The 21,921-nt window shown below is 46.9% G+C and overlaps 1 protein-coding gene across 3 annotated transcripts in view; it reads left to right on the top strand.

The window, feature by feature from the left end:
- COL27A1 (collagen type XXVII alpha 1 chain) overlaps positions 1–21,921 on the top strand; it is a 164,554-nt gene that overhangs the window by 126,042 nt on the left and 16,591 nt on the right. For all 3 annotated transcript variants that reach the window (XM_052814845.1, XM_052814846.1, XM_052814844.1), the window contains 6 exons: positions 14,043–14,096; positions 14,218–14,325; positions 15,707–15,760; positions 16,074–16,127; positions 21,111–21,167; positions 21,318–21,371. In XM_052814845.1, the coding sequence (XP_052670805.1) occupies positions 14,043–14,096; positions 14,218–14,325; positions 15,707–15,760; positions 16,074–16,127; positions 21,111–21,167; positions 21,318–21,371 (381 nt within the window). The remainder of the gene's footprint in view (positions 1–14,042; positions 14,097–14,217; positions 14,326–15,706; positions 15,761–16,073; positions 16,128–21,110; positions 21,168–21,317; positions 21,372–21,921) is intronic.

The following is a 21,921-nucleotide window of genomic DNA, read 5'->3' as shown; positions in this document are numbered from 1 at the left end:
TGCAAGACGACTTTAGCCTTCCTGATAGCTGCAGCGTGAGCGCAGAGGTGCAGCGCGTGCTGCCCAGCTCAGGCATCGGCGCACAGCTGGCACACACTGAGCTCTGGGCTGCAGAAGGCAAACCAGCTCGTCTGAAGAGACGAGATCCTTTTGCGGTATGAGGACAGAAGAAAGTTTGCAGTCTTGTGTCTGGGAAGCTGGATTGCATTTAAACCCTAGTAAGAAATAAATAGGCTTTTTCCTTTTTTCCTTTTTTCCCTTTTTCCCTTTTTCCCTTTTTCCCTTTTTCCCTTTTTCCCTTTTTCCCTTTTTCCCTTTTTCCCTTTTTCCCTTTTTCCCTTTTTCCCTTTTTCCCTTTTTCCCTTTTTCCCTTATTTTGACAACGGCAATAATTACTGTAGACATTAATACTACTGTAACAGGGCATGCCATGTTGCAGCAAAACACCTGGGGGCAGATTGAGAGGGGGATGCAGGCAGTGAACCAGGACACTGCTTAGGGCAGGAGGTCATCTGAGATGTGACTTGTTGCACATGTTGTTGTAAAGTATGTTATTTTTTCAAAAACCTACATCCAAGAGATGGTTTGGTCTTTCAATCAGGATACACACTTGAGATGTGGATCACTTCTCTGGTCTGCCATAGGCTTTGGGACACTGTGCCTCTCTACTGCATCTGTAAAATGGGCCACCTTGCAGGGCATTAGAGAGGGAAGTACAGTGGACTGCAAGGAGCTGAGTTTCCCCTGGCTGCCACAGCTGGTCTTGGCCTGGAGTTTGGCAATGGCCACCTTTTGCCTTCTCCCGCTTCTGCTTGATAATTACTTGCTTACTTCTGGTTTTCCTTTCTAAGGTTTCCCCCTTAAATATAGAAAACAAATAGAAGAAATTAGCAGGAAATTATTCCTGAATCCTCAATGAATATCCTAGGCATGTCTGGTTTGCTTGGAGGTCTGATCTTAGTGCCATATAAAGAAAAAATTTGATTCTGGCTCCGAGGTGAGAGCTGCAGGGCCAGAGGAGTCAGGCAGGGTCTGGCCTGGGGCTTGTTCGGTGGTGCCAGATGAAGGATGGCTCTGCCCGGTGCCCCAGTGGGCTGCTCTGCAGGCCAAGTCAGGCCTTTCTGCTTGAAATGGGGTGTTTATCAGCTTGACGACATGATTTATTTATTGTAATTATTGTTGTGGATCAAAGTTGTCAGAAGTGTGGATTCGCAAGGCTCTTTCTGCAAAGCAATAGCCCAGTCGAGTCAGATGCAGCCAGCCTGAGTGGAGCGGCCATGCTCGCCTGTAGCACAAGTCTTATTCCTTGTACAGCCAGAGAACACGCCAGCTCCCACCCCACATGTCTCCAGGAGGCATACAGGTAGCCCCGGCATGTCAGAAGGAATGAGTAGCCCATGTTTGACCAAGTTTGATGGCAGCTCTGAAATCCCTGCCCAGGATGGGTGGGAGGCAGCAGGGCAGGCAGGTACCTCTGAGCACTAGGTGGATGCTCAATGTTGAAGCATGTTATTTTTCCCTTTGGTGATGTTGTGGCTGGCTAAAAGGAGGGCAGGGAGAAGGGTGTGAGGGAATGGAAGCAGCAAAGGGGCTGGATTTATGTTATTTTTGGGCTGAGGTTGGGATTTGAGCACTGACTCGACTAGAAAGTGGAAACATTGGCTTAATACTGCGGTGCAGCACCATAAATGTGCAGAATAAGGCTGTAGTCCTGCCCCAAATAAGGCCACCCTTGGCCACAGCCCCCTGTACCCCCAGGGAGCTCTTTGCAGGATTGGGACCGTACCGTGAGTGAAGGGTGGTCCCCAGTATCCCGGCTCCCTCCCAGCTGCAGGCTGGCACGGCTGGACAGCCACCCTCAGTGCCCAGCCCTCCATGTGCTGTACTTCTGGCTGGTTCACATGTTTATATTGTGCATGTTTTAAGAACCAATAAAAATACTAAAATCATGCAAAAGCCATATTAAGTTATAGAGTATAACTCTATATTCTCTCAGACTCCATCCCTGCTGTTTGCCAGCATGTCCCTGGGAACATGATGCTGTTTTCTGTTTTATTATTAAAAAAAAAGAGTCAATAGAGCCAAGTTTCTTGCTCATAATCACTCCCTTTTGTTTTTTTTACTGCAGAGTGCTATATTTCCATCTACTATTTTAACATGCTGCTTTGTATATCCTTACGTCTAAACTCAAGCAGACTTTCAGAGACCCGCGTAGGCTCCAGATAGCACTGCCTCCCCTGCCAAACGCCTGGCCATTACCTAATACATAGGCTGGTGTTCCTGTACTCGCTGAGGTAATTTAAAGATGGAAGTCCTCTGACAGAAGTACAAATAATTTTTCTTTTCCCATTTTTTCTTTGAGACTTTTATCCTATCTTCCATGGAGAAAAGGTACCAACATTAGTGGGACCTTCTTTAGATTTCTGCCAAGATAAAGTTTACAGCTCAGAGACGCAAAGTGCTAGACATAACTGCAACCCCCTCCTTTTCAACTGAGGATTGGAAGCTGGAATATCAAGTCAACCCATCCTCTGCAAGACATGCCTCAAAAGCCCCCACAGGCACAGCCCAGCAAAACCATGTACAACGGACAAAGGTTTTTAAGGCTGCTGAGCAAAGAGAACAAAAAAATCTTGGGAAAAAATCCTGAAGGTATTCACCCAAGGGCAAATACCAAGGTTGAACGGTGACAAACTCCTGTCCAGGATTTGTAAGGTGGCATGGAAATAATGGCCTGGGGAAGGTGTGGAGGCACTTGCGTTGCAGGGAGGAGGCATGTTGGTTTTGGGTGTGCTGCAGATACTGTGTGTTTACACATTACGCATGTTGCATATGGTTTTAATACATCTGATGTGATAGTGTTACGCTGTCCAATACTCAGTTTAGATGGTTTTAAAGAGAACTTCATCTTTAGCTATTGCATCTTCATTTGGTCTCTCCTGGTGTGACACACAGGGGTCCTTACATCCGTGCTTCACTGCATTGCTGCCTGGATCCACTGACTTTTTCCTGGGCTAGAGATGTTTGCTTCTGCTCCAGTATTGTTGGGATATCCTGCTCAACTACAAAGGGGACAGGGGAAATGTTGATGCTTCTATGCCATTAGTGGGAGAGACACACACACAAGGATCTCTGTAGTTACCTGTGCCAACAAACTCACCTCCATCTGGGAGTGTGTAGCTGCTCTTCTGCTTCTGGAAGAGATTCACATTATCTTGAGGAAGCTGATGCCCATCTGCAGTTGTGGACATAGAGACAAGCTTCTCCTACACTTTGACTTGGCCCTGTGTTGCCTTCTGCCTCAGCGCTAAAGGGGACCCACACAGACATGGCCTCCACGAACAGCGATAGCCTCTGGAAAAACCCTTTTCGTCACAAATCCCTGCAGCTACACTACTTCTTGAAGGTTTTTCCTTAACACCAAGGACATGTTTAGTCTTAATCTTTATTTTGCTTATGTCTAAGGGAACATGATGCTTCAGTATCAAGTGTCCTTTTGACAGACGTATGAAATGAGGCACCTGATTGCTCTGAAATGATCTGCCTTTATTGCTGGTACATTTTAAGCCCATTTTGCACATACTGGCCTGGGGCAAAGGCCTGGTGCTGGCAGCACCCTGTGTAGCCACAGAGCAGGTAGAAGCTGGGGAACTTGGCAGGGCACGTACAAGCTTGCACACCACGTGGTGATGGGCCAGCGCAAGGGATGGGAAGAGGTTAGCAGTTCTTCGGTCTGCACAGTTGTAGAGCTTCCTGGGAAATAGCAGATGAAGAGATGTGCTGGAGCACCTTCATAGGTGCTAAAGCTGGAGGAAGCATAAAGTGTCTGGGCTGCCCTTCTGGGTTGTGCAGAAGAGAGACATTCACCCAGCGATCGACTCCTACAGCAGGGACACGTCTGGCTTTACTGAGCAAGGTTTCATTTATCCAGAAAGCCATCCCGATGCTGATAAAACATTACCAACTGAGTACAACCAAACTTCCCTCAGTGCTCAAGAAACATTTTTCAAAGATCATTAGCTTTTACTTGGCTCAGCCATTTCCAGTATTAACATATCTGAAAACCAGTTTCCACTGTGGTTTTAAATCTCAAACAAAAGAAGCAGGGAGGCCCCAGCCGAGTCTCCAGGGGTAATTTGTACATGTTTCAAAGCCAGTGGATTTCAACAAACAAACCTGGCAACTGAGATGGTCCACGAGTCTCACAGCTGTGGCTGGCAGGACTCGAGGCAGCTGGAGCTGAGATACGCAAGTATCCTCTATCATTTGGTCACTTTGTCCAAGTTCACACTGCTCTGTTCAATTCCAGTTCCTGCTCAGCAGGGGGATGGGCCAGTTGTCCCTCTGGTCATAAGAGAGAAATCAGAGCACCTGAAACACTAATACACAGCTGAGTGCAAGATCCACTTCAGATTTCAAAAATCACATCAGAGACGTGCACCTTTCCCAAGCACCTTTCCCGATGATATGTCTCACATATCATCTCCTCCCAGTGGTTTCCATCTTCTTCTAATACAAACTTGTTGCCTTCACTTGATCTTGACTCTCTTCTGGACTTGGCCATTTGACCTCTGGTTGGCTCATTTGAGCAGCAGAGAGCTGAAAATCTCTTCCCTTGCAGAGCACCAGGGACCATTTGGGCATCTCCATTCAGAGAAACTGGCTGGAGGTGCAGATCCTGGGGTCAACAGTGTGGGGAGCAGGAGCAGGAGTTGCCCGCTAGAGATCCAGACTTTCTCTACGGGCAAGGCAGGACAAGGGCATGTCTCCACAGTTTGTGGGGAGACTGGAAGATACAATGGCTGGTTGAACCCTGGCAAGGCATCCATCAGCAGTGCAGATGTCATGGTGCAGTTTGCCAAAATAAAAAGATAATTTATCTGCCAACCTGTAAGTGTATGAGGGGATAGTGCCACGGAGCCTGAAATACCCAAAGAACGTTGTTAGAGGGTAACGTGCATTTACAAAGGATCTGGCTGCCAGTCAATCCTGCTCTTCGCAACAGAGGATGATAAGAGCCAAAGGCTGAAGTCACTGGTATGCAACCAGCAACCTGGACACGGGCAAGTGGTCCCTGAGAGCAGCCCCCCCAAAAGTGCTCCCCTCCGCTGCTTCTCCTCTCCGCCTACAGAAAATACGGCATTTCAGCCCTTCCCTTGGAGGACAACTGATCCACCGGTGGCTGTGCAAAAGGCCCAAGCCAGTTGGCAGGAGGGAGGTAGTGGGTTTCCAGCTGCACTCCGTAGCTGTGCACTGTGGTTTTCGTAATGTGCTGGTTGTCATACAAGGCAGACATCTGATAGGAAGGTTTTTACAGTTCCAGGAAAGCAATTGGAGAGCCTATAGGTAATGAAATACAACATGCTCTGAAACAAGAAAATCCCTCATTGTTCAGCAAAACTGGGAGCTGAGTTCTTTTCTTTTTCCACTTCCTTTTTAACCTGAAATCCTATCTGCAGTGTCATTCAAGCCACGTCAGGACTCGGAAAGCTTTGAGCCAGATGCTCCAATGGTATAAATCGCCATAAAAATTACATCAGAGAAGATCTGGCTGCATGTGCCAGCCCTGCTGCGTGGTGCAGATGTGCACCAGCAGACCAAAAGAGCTCTAAGGGCTGGTAAATCCTTTTGCTCTGACGTGACAAGGTCCAAAGCCCTTTCGTTTGCTCTCCAAGAGGGTAGAGTGACAGAGCTGGGCTGGAGTGGAGATCTGAGAAGGTTCTTGGAGGGAACTCACAGTGCTTTGAAAAGGATAAAGCCACTATCCAACCCAGTCCAGAGCGCTGGGCGAACTCATGGCTCTTGGCTCCAGCACTATGGTCTTAGCCACATCGTTCCCCAGAGCGGCAGCAACACGCAGCATTGGATGGTGTCCTGAGGACAGCATCCTTCCCATTGTGTTCTTGTTTGTCCATCATCTACAGGCTACAATCCTGAACTGGAAGGAGGACTTGCTGGCCAGGATGGACCTTCTGCTCTGAGCTAGCAGAGTTGCTCCAGAAAAGACATGCTGTGGTCACAGCTGAGATGGGGCTGGTTTCTGGGCTCTGTAATGCCAGGGTAGAGCAGGAGCTCATTCTCATCCGACACACTGCTCTATTACAAAGTTGTCCAAACATCACTTACAGCAGAATTTGTCCCAGAGTGGTTTTTTGCTCTTTGTTCTTTTCTGTTTCCTGCCACTGAAAACATGATTCAAAGATTTTCTGCAACAAAGCGCCTTGCTCTGCTGTCGCTGAATCCAGCCATTCACTCCGAACACATGAGCTCAGCGACAGCTGGCAACGCCACATCAGTTACATGGCATTCAGCTCCCTGAAAATACTGAGGCTGCCGAAGGACAATCCTGGAGTCACTTCTGGTTTTAATCTCTGCTCTCCATAGAGGAATCTATGCTTTTTTTGATAATGTGCTGAGCTGTTGTTTTCTGGAAAAGCTGGTTTTTGTGCCCTGGTCTACGGGCTGTCTGTGGAGCTCTTACTTGAAAGAAGTTTGTTAAACTCCCTCAACTGGAAGGTGTGGGGTTACCCTCTGACTGAGCAATGGAAGGAATGGAGAATACTGGTCTCGGTGTGCAGGGGAGGGCTGTGACAGCCCCAGCAGTGTGTCAGTGGTAATAGCGAGCTCCTCACACCCTTAATCTTGGAAATGAGTGTTGTTACTCCTAATCTTGCCCTTGAATAACACGTTAGCAGTAGATGCACAAAGTTGTGAAGTGGCTTGCCCGGGGTTATGCAGGAGGTCGATTGCTGGCAGAGGCAGAGGGTGTCTGGGAGCTCCCCAGCCCCGCTCCTGTGCCCTGTGCCGTGGCTCGGTACAGGCTGTATTGGCCCATGGGCCAGACACATCTCAGTAGATGTCTCCTGAGACAGCTGTGCTTGTCAAAGGGCAGGGACCCTTTGCTGCAGAGCTGAATGTCTCCTGGGCTTGTGCGTGATCCATGTCCCAAGCTACAGCTACCCGTCCTGCACGGGAGGAGGGGACACAACAGAACATACTTTTCCTGCCCTACAGCCTGTCCTTTCTAGTAGCTGCTACATCAGCAGGGCCAGTTCCTATACTGGAGTCCAGTTTCTATAGCTGAAGGTGCTTGCGCTTGGCCATGGCGTGTCATTGTGTAACAGCCTTGGAGTATCATTATTCGTATGGACCAATATCCAGCAAAGCCATAAGCAGGTATTTGCCTTGCATCAAAAATCAAAGGCAAATAACGTTGCTCAGGAATGTAGTCAAACGTGCTTAAACTCTTTGCTTTGAATAGGGCGAGAGCAAGGGTCAGGGCAAGTGCCTCTCTGCATAGCTGCAGTCCACAAGTCTCTCTCCTTCCCCTTCTAGAAGCAATGTTGTTATTCCTGGCCAACTCTGCCCTTAGCTGCAATCAGCTTCCCCCTCTTTTGCTTTAATAATCAGTGCATTGATGATAGCCCTGGGTTCAGCCTCTTCTGTGGAAGTCTAAACATCCCATTTTAAGAAGAGGTACATACTGGGTTTTGTTGTTTGGGAGATTTTACTGTGGGGTTTTTTCCCCCTTGTCTGCTATTCTGCTATCTGTGACTCAGCCCACCAAATCCATTGAAACCTTTGGAGTGGACCACGGTTGCCTGTGAGCCCTGCGAATCCTGCAGGGAAACACAGAGCTCTCCCAATTCCGGGGGAACAGCTGCTTGCAGCAACCGAGGTTGCTCTCCTGCAGCTGAGGGGCCGTTCACCCTTGCAGTGAGTCAGCCAGCTCTGCCTGGTCTCTCTGCTGCTTGGGAAGGCAGGCTGATCCCAGCTGGTCTTTGTTTAGAGTTAATAGGAGTCGAAATGAGCCAGAATTTGAAATAAATCCCATTGACTTGGCACGGTTTCTTTCCTGACTCAGACGAAGGAGACGCACTTTTTGGGCAGTTACTCCAAGATTCCCCTCCTTATTGCAAGAGAGGATTTCATTCCCCTCCTCTTCCACAACCCCAGGGCATCTGTGTCCTTCAAAAGGAAGATATTAACCCTTGGTATTTGGGGGAGGAAAAAAAGAGCACAAGTAGTGCTCATTAGCGTAAATCGGATTTATACTGCCCAAATGCTCTGTCTATTCCTTTCTTCTCAGTTGTCAGCTTCCAACACGGGGTAATTCTTTGGAGCATTTTGGTGTCATCACGTATGAAAGCTTCACAGCTCAGTGGGGATAAGGGCTTGCGCTTTTCCTGCACTTCCCACCCACTCATCAAGCCTTTTGGTGGCACTTTTGTCTCCTGTGCTTCCTTAGAGATGAGAAAATAGAAGCAAAGAGGCGAAAAAAAGGGATTTTCTCAGAAACAAAAAATTAATGGCAGTTCAGGACTATCAGACCAAACCACACCACACTGGCTCAGAGTACACAGCACTGCTCTGTACATGATTCTCTTTGCTGCCTTACACTGTGACTGCTTAGAAAAACCAAGTTAAATAGACCTCCTCATCCACAAAACCAGAAGCGGCTTATTTCAGAACAACATCTGCATGCAGATAAAAATTAGCACTAAAGCAGAGAGTTTGGGATACAAGATTTTGGTTTGGATTCCACATTTTAAGCTGAGGAACTCAGTTGAAAGGGAAGTCATAGCAATGCTAGCTGTAGTCTTTCCATCTGAGATCTTTTTATAGGATTTCCCCGTCTCGCTTTTTCTTTTAACTCAGCCAGCCAGCTCTACCTGCACTCACCACTCAGGTTTCCACAAGAAGGCCAAGACCCCATTACTTCCCAGTGATCCCAGTGAAGCCCTCTGAACCTCACAGCACAATCAGGTCTTTCTTCTCAAGAACAGTTGAGTCTTTCTTCTTTCCCCATACTCATTCAGGAGCTGCTGCCCTGTCTCCTCCCCTTCCAAACTACTGCTAGGCAGAGTGATTATGAAATGTGTTTCTTATAAATCCGAAACATTTATGTCTTCAAATGCCCGACCCCAATAATCCCACTAATTTCCTGAGTGCTTGTGAACTGTCTTCCATGGGGGAGGCTTCTCTCGATCAAAGTTTATTAAGTAGAGGTTCTCATATGGAGACGTTGCTGAGCGGTAGGAAATGATATGGGGCTTTTTCATTTCCCTTTAAATGAGCTCACTGGCTGGGCCCTGAACAATATGGGCATGGTCATCCTATGTTTCATGCTTCCTACCTTTATTGCTGCTTTAGCTTTTCTGCCCTTTCTACATCCAGTGCCTCAAACTATCACCATTTTTTTTCCTGCCACCATTGTCGCTTTCTTTTCTTTAATTAGTCACTGCATTCTGGTTTTTCTGGTTCTTCTATTTCTTCCTGCTTCATTTTTGGTAGGGAGGAGTAACCTCTGACTTTCACTCAATGACACCCAGAATAATTTCTAAATACGCTCCTGCTCCGCAACAGTCCTGAGTAATCCTGAACCTTCCTGAGACAGGCTTTGGGAAGCGATCTCGTCAGTACTGTGCCCTCGTAGAGTGTCCCTCCTATGCCATGCTGTAAGTCTGCAAGCAAAGCAGAAACATATCTATCCTCTGAAGTGCCAAGAGCTACAGTTCCCCTTGAGTCAAACCAGGACCGTGCGTCACGTCTTGGTAACCATTTCCCCGGATCTAGTGCATGTAGCAGAGCATCACTGAATGTGGGGGAAGTTTGGGTCTGGATTTTAACACTGTTTGTTGTTTGGCTCCATTGGGGGAATATGTCTCCGCAGTTCATTTGACTTCCTTTTTTTTTTTCTGGATGTTGTTGTCGTAACATAGATTTCAACTGTTGATGTCTTAAGAATTTAAAGCTGGGCTGTTCATCTATTTGCTCCTAATAAATGTTACTGCTGTGCCATGCAAGAGACCTGACTTTGCTGCCAAGGCCATCAGCAGCTGAAAGCCTCTTTTTTCCTTAAAAATTAACCAATTTGCATTAGAAAATAAACCATCCAGCCATACTAAAAAAAAACTTATAAAATTGGGCCCTTACTGCAGCTGGCAATGACATTTTAAATATGCTAGGCCTAAGATGATAATTTTTTTGCTTTCCTTGGACATTTTGGCATACCTGAAGGCATGTGACTTTGTAAAACCACTCCTTTACACTATGCCTGGTCACAAATACCATCATCTTCTGGAGGTACTGATACGCTTCTGTAGTGCAGAGTGCAGTATATAAAGAGAAATCACCATTTAAAAATAATCCCACTCACGGAAGAAGCTTGGAAAGAAGATTTGTTTTCTCAGCAAGCCAGTAACCCAAAGCATACAACAAAATGTGTACAAACCCCGAGAATAAAAGCATCAAGTATTTAGTGCCTTGGCACATTAACCCAACTGATTTGAATCCAGCAAAAAGAACTTGGAATTAATTATTCTTATGTATAGGTTTTTGTACATTTTCTGCGTCTCAAGGTTGTCTCTGGTAAAGAGAGTGGGAACCCTAGGAACTTCACATTGCAGTGGAAGAGGTACCGAAATATGCTAGATTCCTGACGTACTTTGGAGACCCTGGATGAAGTTACAATGTCACTGAGTTTTATTTTTATCGTTCCCCACCACGCCCCCTCTGTTCCAGCCCTGATTTTTCAATCCCTGGACAGATGAGTCAGAAGAATGGAGGAAAAAAGGATCTGATCTTTTCTGAAGGCTACCTAAGTTGTTGCTGGGCTTGTTATTGCCTGTGTAACGTGTGGCATGTAAGAGTCCGGTGATTTCTGGGAACTGTACAAACCACTGCATATGTGCCCTGTGAACGTCTGGGATTGCAACAAACAGCAACCACACCTGGAACACCACAAGTAGAGATATCACATATCTGGGAACCCCAGACAAGTGTTGAACTGCCTCTAAATTCATCTGGGCAAAATTCCTGCGCAGTTGGAGAAAGCACATCCAGGAAAATCGGACATATGGTAGGCTTCCCGCTCACCAGCAGAGCTCTACTGGCCAAAGTCCTAGAAAGCATGCTGGTAGAGCACAGAAATATCCTTTGCTGATAGAGCTTACGCCATTCAAGGAGGTGATTCAGGCTGCAACATCCAAGCCACGTTTCTGCTGATGGTGTCACCAGCATGGTTTGACCCATTTATTTATACCAGCAAAGCTTTTAATTGCCAGATGAGAGCTAACAACAGTGAGGGAGGCTCAAAGGAAGATCTCCATGGTTTACTGCGAGTGACAGCTGGTCTCACTATCACTGACAAGAGTTGGAGATGCTGCCAATTTTTATTTCTCCGGCAATGAAGAAGGAGCCACACCCCAGCTGGAGGACCCAGGAGAGCCTTCTGGAGTAGATGAACATCCCTGCTCAATGAGGCCAATGCATCATAAGGGGAAAAGCCGGTACAGGGAGTTTATTGGAGCCCGTATCTCTGTTCAGACTCCACCAACAGGGAAAGACAAGCTGAAGGAACCCGGAGAAAGTTGAGACCCTGTTTGAACATGGCACAGTCTTCTGTAGCTCAAGTTTATTTTTGTGAGCAGGGCTTGGACTGTCAAAGTTGCGTTTATGTTTTGTTTTTTTCCCCTCTCCCAGATGACTCTAACCCTATATCTGTACTTCACAATTGCAGGTGCAAGCAGGAACTTGAATGCTGGCAGATTTTAGGAGCAGTGTGGAAATTTTTTCTCTCAGATGGGAAGATTTAAGGCCTGAACCTGTCTTCTCAAAAAGCAAAGACATTTCCCAGTGCAGGGTAGAAGCAAGTTTCAGTCCTTGCTTCCATGGGAGATATATCCAGGTGGGGGGAACCAGGCTGTACTTCAAACTCTTCTGAAGTAGCTGTGAGATCCTCATGACCTCCCCTGTAATCGGGGCCCATCTGCCCTGCACAACGATAAAAGGGTACATCTCATCAATGCACTGGTGTCTGCATTTTTTACAGACAGTGTAATGCATCCTCATCCTGGGGATGGAACCGTAACATGGAAGTATTTGTTTCAAGAGCTGTAACAGCACAGCAATTCAGGAGCACATCTGAGTGTACAAGATGACTCTGCTGGAGAAGATCAAGGGCTTGGCCGTCACTGGGGCCAGGAACAGATTTAACTTAAAACGGACTTTCTCCTACTTGCAGGAAACATCTATTGCCCGCACTTCCAAAACATCTTAGTGCACAGTCCAGGGAGACTGACAGAAAAACACTATGCAACTAATTAGAAATCCCAGTTGTGTCTTTATTCATTCACATCTTATTTTGACAGTAAACTTTTGTGAGTGATTCCACTGTTCATTCTCCAAATTTTCAAGCCACTGAGCATCATGGTATTGCTGCAGAAGAGCGTCTGAGAGCTTCACTACGCACATCACAACCGATACGTGGGGAAGTTGAGGGACCTGGTACTAGGTCTAGTGGTGAGCTAGCTGCAGAGCTGGATGGAGATGGCCATTTCCCAGGCTGATGCTTTCACTGGTGAGAATTTCTCTGCGCTCCTGTCAAAAGCGTAAATCACGTGGGTGACGCTGGAGGCTTGGCACCCACAATTCATCATGCATTGCGGCTGCTCAGCGTCTGTGGGAAAATAATTCCAAAAGAGATCTCTTGGAAAGTGGCAGCAAAAAATAGCAAACAAAAACCCCGAGAAGTACGGAAGAGACAACAGAACAGGACTCGGGTACTCCTCAGCAAGGACCTGTCCTTTGTGAAGCTCTAAGGTTGGCAAGGTGGGCTCTTGAAATGTTTGACTTAGGTGAAATGGAGCTATTCCCTTTGGGGAAGTGAAGAACTGGCACAATTCTTTAGGGCTGTAATAAGTCAGAATCGCTCCTTTGTGTTAAGACCAGGCACTTACGAGGCCCATGTTTCAGATCAGAGTGAAAACACCGATAAGGCTAGCTTTATAAATTGCTTTTGTTCAGCTGAGACTGCAACATCAACGGTGGTGAAAATTATACCTTCTTAACTGGGAGGTGGGAGAGCAGAGGGAGACATGCTGTGCTGGTGTGTAGATGCTGTTGAAAAGTTTGTCGCAATTGCCAAAAAGCATGAGTTATTTTCTTCAGCAATCCTTCTGCTTCTTTCTGTCAAATCCAAAATATATTGTCTGCCTTGCAGCCAACGGGGTCAAACACTGAAAAAATGAACTCCTTCGGCTCCCTAAGGAGACTGTGCTATACTTAGTTGCTCATCACAGCTAATTTCTGCTGTGTGTGTGCAAGGAGGGGCAGCAGGTTCTTCTGCCTGTGAGGCACCCACGCTAGGTGCACAAAGTAGGCTAATGTTTCTGTCTCTCATTGCTGCAGCTCCCACCTGAAGTTTTGCATCCCGCTCCGTTTCTAGATTCTAGTATATTGTGATTTCTATGTGCTGTGTGTTGCAGTAATAATAATACGAATAGAGGAAAGGTTTTTGCACTGTAAGCAGAAAGCTGTGCATGGCAGATAGATAGAAAATGAAACCACTGCCTGTTTTTACAAGGTAAAAATAAGAATTGCTGTGGAGGCAACGGTTCCACTGCCCATATCCTAAAACCATATAAAAAGTATTGATATCAATTCAGTGCCATAGCTGATGGTGAAAGATACAGCTCTGTTTGTAAAGCAGCGGTGCACAGATGGCAGCTCTGTCTGCAGAGCACAGGAAACATTTGGGGGGGGGGACAGGGTAAATGTATTTTCCACATTTCGGCCCCTTCTGTAGCAGTGGCTGGGTAGATACCATTTTACAGTTCAGTGCATGCTATCTTTAAGGAGCACTTCTGAGATGCCTCTTTTGTATCCTTGAGGACAGAAGGACACATCAGATGGTAGTTTTCCATCACCCACCTGTCTTGGACATGTGATCTGAAGATGAAAATACCACCTTTCAGCCATGTTGCCCTATAGTCACCTGGGCAAAGAGACCTTTCCACCCTTAAGCAATGAGGTTTCCTTCTGCTCCATGTGTTGGAGCAGCTCAAGAACAAACTCAGCCATACTCCGGCTGTAGTACCTGTGAATCGTGACTTTACCTGCATGACTTTCTAGCCTCCTTGTTGGCTCCCATGGGTGAGGATGCTGTCCGGGTTGAGTGTACCAGGGAAGTGGCATGCGTTTGGCTGGTTGGGGTGGGACTTCTTTGCTTTGCCATTCAACAGGTTTTTTTGCTCTCCTAGGGACCAGAAGGGAAACCAGGAAAACAGGGGGAAAAGGGCAAGCCTGGCCAGAAGGTAGGAACATCTCCTGTTGATAACGTCTCCTCCTCTGGATCTCCCTTTCTTTGCTCATCTTTGACATTTATCTGTAGAAGCAGTTTTGTCCTACACTAATGTCAGTGCTTTTGTTCTGCAGGGCAGCAAGGGCTACCAGGGGCAGCTCGGCGAGACAGGATCTCCAGGGAAGGAGGGGCCGAAGGGGAACCAAGGCCCTAAAGGATCCCGAGGTACCCTGGGACCTATGGTGAGAAGAGCTCTGCAAATGGTTGAACACAACACGCAGAAACATGACTAGCAGTGGTGGGCACAGGCCTGAATGAAGCAGAGAGCCCAACAGAGGCTTCAGGGCACAGAAAGTGAAATGATGTTAGATGGGTTTAATTGACCCAAACAGCTTAACACTTGCTCTGAGCAGCACAGGAGAGACTCCATAGTGGTGATTGTGTTGGTGGCCCGTGAACCAAGCTCACATTGCATCGTGGTGGTTCTTCACAGCTCCCCAGATGGGCTGAAATATTGGGAATTTTTCTTGAGAGTGAGCTGATAAGCTATTTTTTGCTAAGATCTTTCCCTTTGAGACTGCACACTCATGGCAAGAGCTGCTTCCAAGTCAAACTGTGTTGTTATAAGGAACTCTGCCTTGGATTTCTGCCCTGTTTCTACACCCACTCTTGATCTACTTATCTAAAACACTTGTAGCAAGAAGAAATATAGTATGAGAAAGGGTTTGAGCTGGGGACTGAAGGTGAGGCTTTCAGAGAGAACAACAATAGTATGGCAGAGAGGGAAGAAAGTTAATTTGCTTTACACCCATGAGGCAAATGTATTGGGACAGTAGCAGTAAGTAATAAGTACCTCCTCATGCATGGCAGGCTGGTAAGGAAACTTATTGCACTATATTTGGTAGAACTTAGTGAAAATCAGGAGTTATTTATGAACCGGGAATCATGGTGGCGTTTCAGAACAGTAGCCAATGAGTGATGGAGTAACGGTTCCGCTGATAGTGTTTTCCTGCACTAAAAATTATGGCCTCCCCATATATCCTCCCTTCATATTCCTTGGCAAAGCCTCCATGGACTATTTCACAAAGAAGCAAAGCAATATCTGAGCAGCAGTCTACTCGACTGAACACATCTCTGTTTTGTGGAAAGGGCTTTCTTCCACGCTAAATAGGATTATATGGAAAGTTTGCAATTCACTTTAATCTGGTGATCTGATTTAAACCCTTTTGTTTAGTCTGCTAAAGATGCAATAAACAGCTCTTGCAGTGCCCCCATCACAACCCAGAAAACTCCTTTCTTGGCCTCAGAACCCACACCATAAGGTTTCCTCCCAGCAGTTTAGGATTAGGTCATGCATGAGAACGGTCTCACTGGTGGATTTCCTAGCACAAAGCTAATTTGGATATAAAGACATCCAGAAGCATCACTCTCCATGTGTAAGAGGTTAAAGCCAAGCAAGAGCACTTCAGATGGCTGCAGCAAAGCTCACCGGTGGCCAGGAGAACGGGTGGCTGCACTCCCATGTGGTGCTGAGCTTTGCTTTGCATAGCCCAGTGCATCCTCTTCTTCTGGGGTAATACCCATGGGGTACTCTTACGGTGCTGTCTGTGCTTGCCTCTCCAGGGTGCTCCAGGAAGAATGGGTGCTCAAGGGGAACCTGGCTTAAAGGGTTACCAGGTAAGAATTTTATTTTCATCCTCCAACTTCTATCTGTTCTCAAATGCAAAAAAAACTGCCATTCCAGGATGCAAAATCATTCTTAAACTATGATTTATTTCTGATCTTGAGTTCAGTTTAGTTCTTTCTCTAGTCTCCATTAGCACCATCATGACTTCTCCAGATGCATTTGGTTCATCTCTGCCATGACTCATGTGTCCCTCCGAAGCTGGGATGCACAACACAGGGCCTGCGAGATCTGGCAGGAAACCAGAGAGGACCTTCAGTCAAACAGCTCTTTCTTGTCTCCTCACACGCTGTCTGCTCTCCGCAGGGACATGCAGGACCACCAGGGCCAATTGGACCACCAGGGCCAAAGGGGGAAAAGGTAAGTTCGCAGAGTTTAACCATCTTGTCTTCCTTTGGCATGGAAGCTGAGCTGAGGTAGAGATGATTGCCCCGCCACCATAACATCTGTGCATCTGCGCTCTCCTCTACCTGCAGCAGAGGCAGAGATGCCTCCTCTACAGCATGGCTACCGATGTAACTCCTGCTGCAGCTTTACTTCTGTAAATCAGCACTGGGACACCCGTGCCACTAGCACGTGCTTTCCAGACACCACATGCCCTTGTGCCAGTGGCTAAGCCAGTCAGCATGTGTCCTGGGGACATGTTTTTCCTGCATCTGCAGAAATTCTGCTCAATCCCCAAGCCGAAAGAAATCAGACTAGTAGCTTTCTCTGACTGAGTCAGAATAACACCCTGTACAAACTAGCTGATCTTCAGCAACCTGCCCATCTGTGCTTAAATCCGCCGACTGCGTGTTGTAAGCGAGGTAGAACTGGTCTGCTCTCCATTGTCCTTGCTCCATTTTCCTCGTCACCTGCCGCCCCCTTACCTCGCTCATCCCCCCCACCCCTTGATGAGCCCCCTTGTCGCAGCTGGCCTGAGTCAGAGCCCTCTTTCCACAGCGGCTTTCCCCTTGTGTTTTTCCCCTTTTGCTGAGTCAGCATGGCCATAACCAGTTCAGGCTGGAGAAGTGACTCACGCTTTAATGGTTTCCTGTCGGCAGAGCTGGCTGCTCTACGCTCCGAGGACGGCCCAGCTGGCGTTGGCTGTACTCGCAGTGCCGCTGGAGCCCCTCACGTGCCTTCAGTAGCCGCAGCGATGCTCCCTCCCTCGGTGTGGGAAGAAAAGTGATGGTAATTGGGACTGGTCAGTCGTGGGGTCCCCGTGAAGAGGAAAGATGCGTGAACTCTTTTCGCTCATTTTCCACTCCCCATTGCCTAGAGAGCTTTCGGCTTTCCTTCTGCACACAGGTGTGGTTGCAGCTGTACGTGTCCAAGCCGGAGGTTCATTGCTTGTAAAAGGAGTTTGTGGGACAGAGATCCCAAGAGCTTGTCTTTGCTGGGGCTTTGAATGTGTCGTTTCAGCTCAGGTTGCTGGGTGTCAGGACACCCTGTTCACGCTGCTCTCTCTGCTCTGCCTGGAGACTCCTTGTGCAGCAGTGAATCTCTGTGCTGGTGGCCAGGAGTCAGTGGGGTAGGGTGAACTGTTGTGTTCCACTAAGATATTCACATGCCTCAGAAATTTTGCTTGGGGGATGAACAATGGTCATGCTGCCTTTTCTCTCATTTCCTGCTGCTGAAACACGTCCGTGGAGGAACAGCTGGTGATGTTCCTGCTGCTCCGCATCTCCATCACTGCCTTGCTGAACTTCCTCTCCACTCCCAGCCTTTCTAACGCTGCCCCGTCCGCTTCCTGAGCTGCATCTCTTGCTGTTCCGGACTTCAGCAGCATTCCTCCTCAGGTGTATTATGCTGAGTGGCCATGCGGGAAGTGGCAAGTATTAACCAAGCACAACCAGCCCAGGATAATAATGCAAGAGCTCATGACCATGCACATTGTCAGTTGAGAGCCTGGCCAGAGGTTTCTCACAGTCCAACTGTTGAAACTTGAGCATCCTGGTAAAAAGTTGTGAGTCGTGACTGCCAAAAGCTAGATCAGCCATTGGCCTTGCAGCAGAAGGAGTAAGAGATGTACAGATATGTACCTCTGTTGTTTAAATTGCGGCTGTTGTTTTATTTTAAAATATTGAAAGTTGCCATCTTCTTGAAAGCTCCCATCGTTACAGTAGTAAATGGCCCTCAAATTATTTATACGAAGCACTCAGTGTAGCACTCTCCTCTTCACCAGCAAAATATTCTTCTGCAAATGGACACTAGAAGAGCATTCCCTCAGACATAACACGGATCTTGTGTCATCAGAGCACAGCAACACTGATGATAAAATGGATTCTACACGCAAGTACCTAAGCTGAAGCCTGACAAAGACACCAAAGCATCTAATGCGTCCTGCTGAGAACAGTCAGGTCTGTTAATGAGCATTGACAGCCGGATCTCACTCACGTCTTCCTGGAAGGTCAGCAGGTCTGCTGTCACCTTGTGGAGGAGCAGCTCCAGTGAACGAGGAGAGCACAGCATCGCACGCTGAGCCTCCAGCACCATTTCCTGCAGCATCCAGGTGCTCCGCAAAAGTCTTGCATCTAAGTTTTCTTATCCATCATTCCTTCTTATCTCCAAAGAGTTGCCTGAATCCCAGCCTAAGGATAGACAGATTCCTTCCCTCTGGAGATCTGTAACCTCACGCACGCGTGCAAACGTGAAAATGGAAGCCTGAATCTGAGAAAAGGAGAGGAAACAAAAATGGGACCGTGACTGCTCTGTGAGCTTTAAACAATGTCGTAAACTTAACTGTGCTGAAGAAGGAGGATATATAACGATGGGGAAGTTCTTTCCTTTTCCAGAGAAGAAAGCAGCTTGGTGAGAGGCATTACTGTGGAATAGAGCTCCCTTGTGCCATACCAGCCAGCTACTCCGCCGCATTTAATACATTTACAGCTCCTCAAAGAGGCCTTGCTCAGAGCAGACGCCTGCATTTGGCAGCTGCTTAAAGCAGTCCAGATGGGATCCTTTTAAAAATTACAAACTGGTGTATCTCACTTTGGGATAGGAGCCAACAACAACAAGCCTTCCCTTCTTCTCCATGCATTTTCCATTTGTATCCCAACATGTTTACTTTGCTGCCCTTTACTCTAACTTTTTTTCACTGCAACTTTCCAAAGAATTAGCACAGACCTTTCATGTCCCTCTTGAGCAGCTGAGGCATCAGGAAGTCCTGGAGGAGCTCAGTCTCGCAGTCCTAGAGCTGACCAGGCTGCAGGATTTTCTCAGAAGACAAAGGACAAGGTGAGAATTAGACTTAAGGGGACACAAAGCCACAACTCAGCCTTGGGGAGAAAGTCTGTGAGTCTTGATGCTCTTCAAGGGCCCCAAGAATTATGAGATTTCTTTGAGTTCATCACACTCGTTTCAGCTCCCAAATGGCAAGGTGTTCACATCCTGTTTGGGAAGAAGCAGTCGGTGCCAAGACTTCTGCATAGTAACACATATACTGGGATTTTTTTTTTTTTCCTGAGACTTGCGAAATGGTGGCTTTGTTTCTCTTCTAGCCTACATTCCTTTGATAGTGGCTAGAAAGCAAACCAGTTGCCAGGTATTCTGCTGCTGACTTCAACCAGCCAGTTCAGTAGCGCCGGAAACTGTTGGCAGAGCCTGTTAGGCGTTACTTTCCTTTCTTTCTACTCTGCCACCCAAATTTCTCTATCCGTATTGCTCAGTACTATATTCTCAAGCCATCCTGGCACAGTTTCTCCCTATGTATTTCTTCTACCATGATATGTCCCCAAAACCCCAGACAAGTATGCTGGAGTTCCCCACCCAGCACACGATTTCTTAAGGACAGTATAGCCATAATCTGTGAGTATATTTGAAACCCTGGCAACATTCATCCAACACCTGTCACAGCACCAGAGAAAGAAATTGCCACTGTCCTCAAGCATGTACTGGAGAGAGATGCACTGAGCTCTTTGCTACCTGTTGAGGTTACCTGCAAGAGATTTTGCCAAATCTTGAGCCTCATTCTACCAAACTGTAAATGTCAATACTGGTGCTCAGCCCATGAGAAGTCAGTGTGGGTCAGCGTGTCTCTCTCAGCAGTGGCACAGCCCTGATTCCAAGCCATGACCCAGTTCCTACAGAAAAGAAGCTATTGGTTCCACTATCTGAGTTTTTTCACTGGAGGTTATTTACTGCTCCAGGTGTGTCATTACCAAACATCACATACAAGGAAAGCACCCCAAATGTCTTCTCCCAGAGACAGGATCACTGAGAAAATGCCCAAGCACCCTTACTATCAGCAGCTGCAACTCAAACAGAAGACGATAGTAACCCAGAAAGTCAAAGACAGTCATAAATACACCAGAAAGGGCTGATGCAACCACTGAGAATTACAGAAGTCTGTGGAAAACTTGGCTCTGCATAGCTATGGAGATTTGGATGTTCAAGGCTCTAAGAGTACCCCAAGCACTCTAAACACAGCAGCTCCACTGTGCCAGAACCCCCCAGACCTCCTCTCTCCAGTAGCTGCAACATCAAAGGAGCTCTGAGACATGTTCATCCTAAGGAGCCAGAGTGCCAGAGACTCAGTGATATGAAGTAGCCAAAAACTGGAGGAGCTGGAATGTAGCTATCTTCTATGGGGAACAAAGAAACAGCCGTCTCTGAGTTAGACTCCAGACAAAATAGGACACAGTGACCCTGAGCGACTTAGACAACAGAATTAAAAAGATAGTGTCTGTGTTAAGTCTTGAGAGATCTCTCTGTGGATGTTTTAGAGAGGCCTCAGTTATAAACAATCCGGGTGATGTTATCTGCCAGCCAAACCATGAGCTCTGAGCTCTTGCTGTGGAGTATCCCATCAACAAGTGGAGCTGCTCACGCAGCAAGTATGTAAGGGGCTGGCCCTCTCACCTGATCAACTGTAAGAAAGAGAAGCCCACAGTGGTGGCACACAACCAGGGAGCCCATCCAGACCACCCTTGTTCCCATGACAGCCCAGGCAGCACTCAATGAGGGTGGGGAAATGCTTGATTAAAGAGTTTGGTCTGACTGTCAGCAATAAAATTCAGAGGCAGAGAACTATTTCCCATATTGTCGTAATTACATGCTTCTTGCTTAGCTTTAGGAATTGTTGAAAATAACCCTTTGCACCTGGTTCCTTAGGGAAGATGGTTAGACCAGGCAGAAACAACCACCAGAGAACCAGGAAAGCAATGTGAAGAGTCAGTGTAATCCAGGTTGTGAAGCAAAAAAAAAAAAAATTGTTTAGACTTTCTTTGGATGAAAAGTTAGTAAATTCAACAGAGGCTTTGACTTAGGAGACCATGATATGGGAGGACTGGATTGGGTCTGTACCAAAGCATCTGCCATATAATTTTCTGTCTATATTAATACTAGTATTTTTATTCACAGGGAGAACAAGGTGATGATGGGAAGGTAGAAGGCCCACAGGGACCACCTGGAGACAGAGTAAGATGTTAAATCTCTCCTCTAATCAATCCTGGCCTGATTTTTGCAGGTGGATTAGTTGGGTTGCTTCCTTACTTGTAGAACACGCACAAGCCATTGAGATATTGCGGATGACAGATTGACCTTAAGTCTTTGGGTTTTTTGTTGTAGGGCCCCGTTGGTGACAGAGGTGATCGAGGGGAGCCTGGAGACCCTGGTTATCCTGTGAGTCTTATTGCAAATACATGATTCAGAAATGTTTGTCTTGGGGAAGTGCTTCCAATCTGCATCAGCCCACAGAAGGTCTATGCTTTGCCCAGTAGACATTATTAATAATCTACTGTGGTCCCTTGTCAACCGCTGCATGTGGCTGTGTTTCAAACAAGGAGTAATTCAGGTATCTTCACCTAAAGTGGTAAAAATTTTGCTGAAGGTAAATGTAGGTCCTGCAGGTCAGCATCTCCTAATGCTGTGCACCTGCCTGAGCACACTAGACTGAAAGAATGAGCAGGACCGTCTCATCAGAGGTATTTATGATTATCAAGGAAATACTCTGGGAAAGATGTGTACAAGAGAGGTCATGTCAATGCTGGACAAAATTCGAGAATGATGAGCCCATGGCCAATCTTTCATGGGAAGATCTCTGTTAACTTGAAGGTTAGGAAGCTTCCAAAAGCTTATTGGAATTTCTCTCAAAAGCATGACCAGGGTTATGAATTATTCCCCTGTGCTCCTGATGCCCTTTTCATGGGACATCTCCAGCTGATTGGTGTTG

The sequence above is a fragment of the Harpia harpyja genome, chromosome 19 (genome assembly GCF_026419915.1).
Source record: "Harpia harpyja isolate bHarHar1 chromosome 19, bHarHar1 primary haplotype, whole genome shotgun sequence".
Taxonomy (NCBI): Eukaryota; Metazoa; Chordata; class Aves; order Accipitriformes; family Accipitridae; genus Harpia; species Harpia harpyja.
This window is presented reverse-complemented; position numbering and strand designations above follow the sequence as displayed.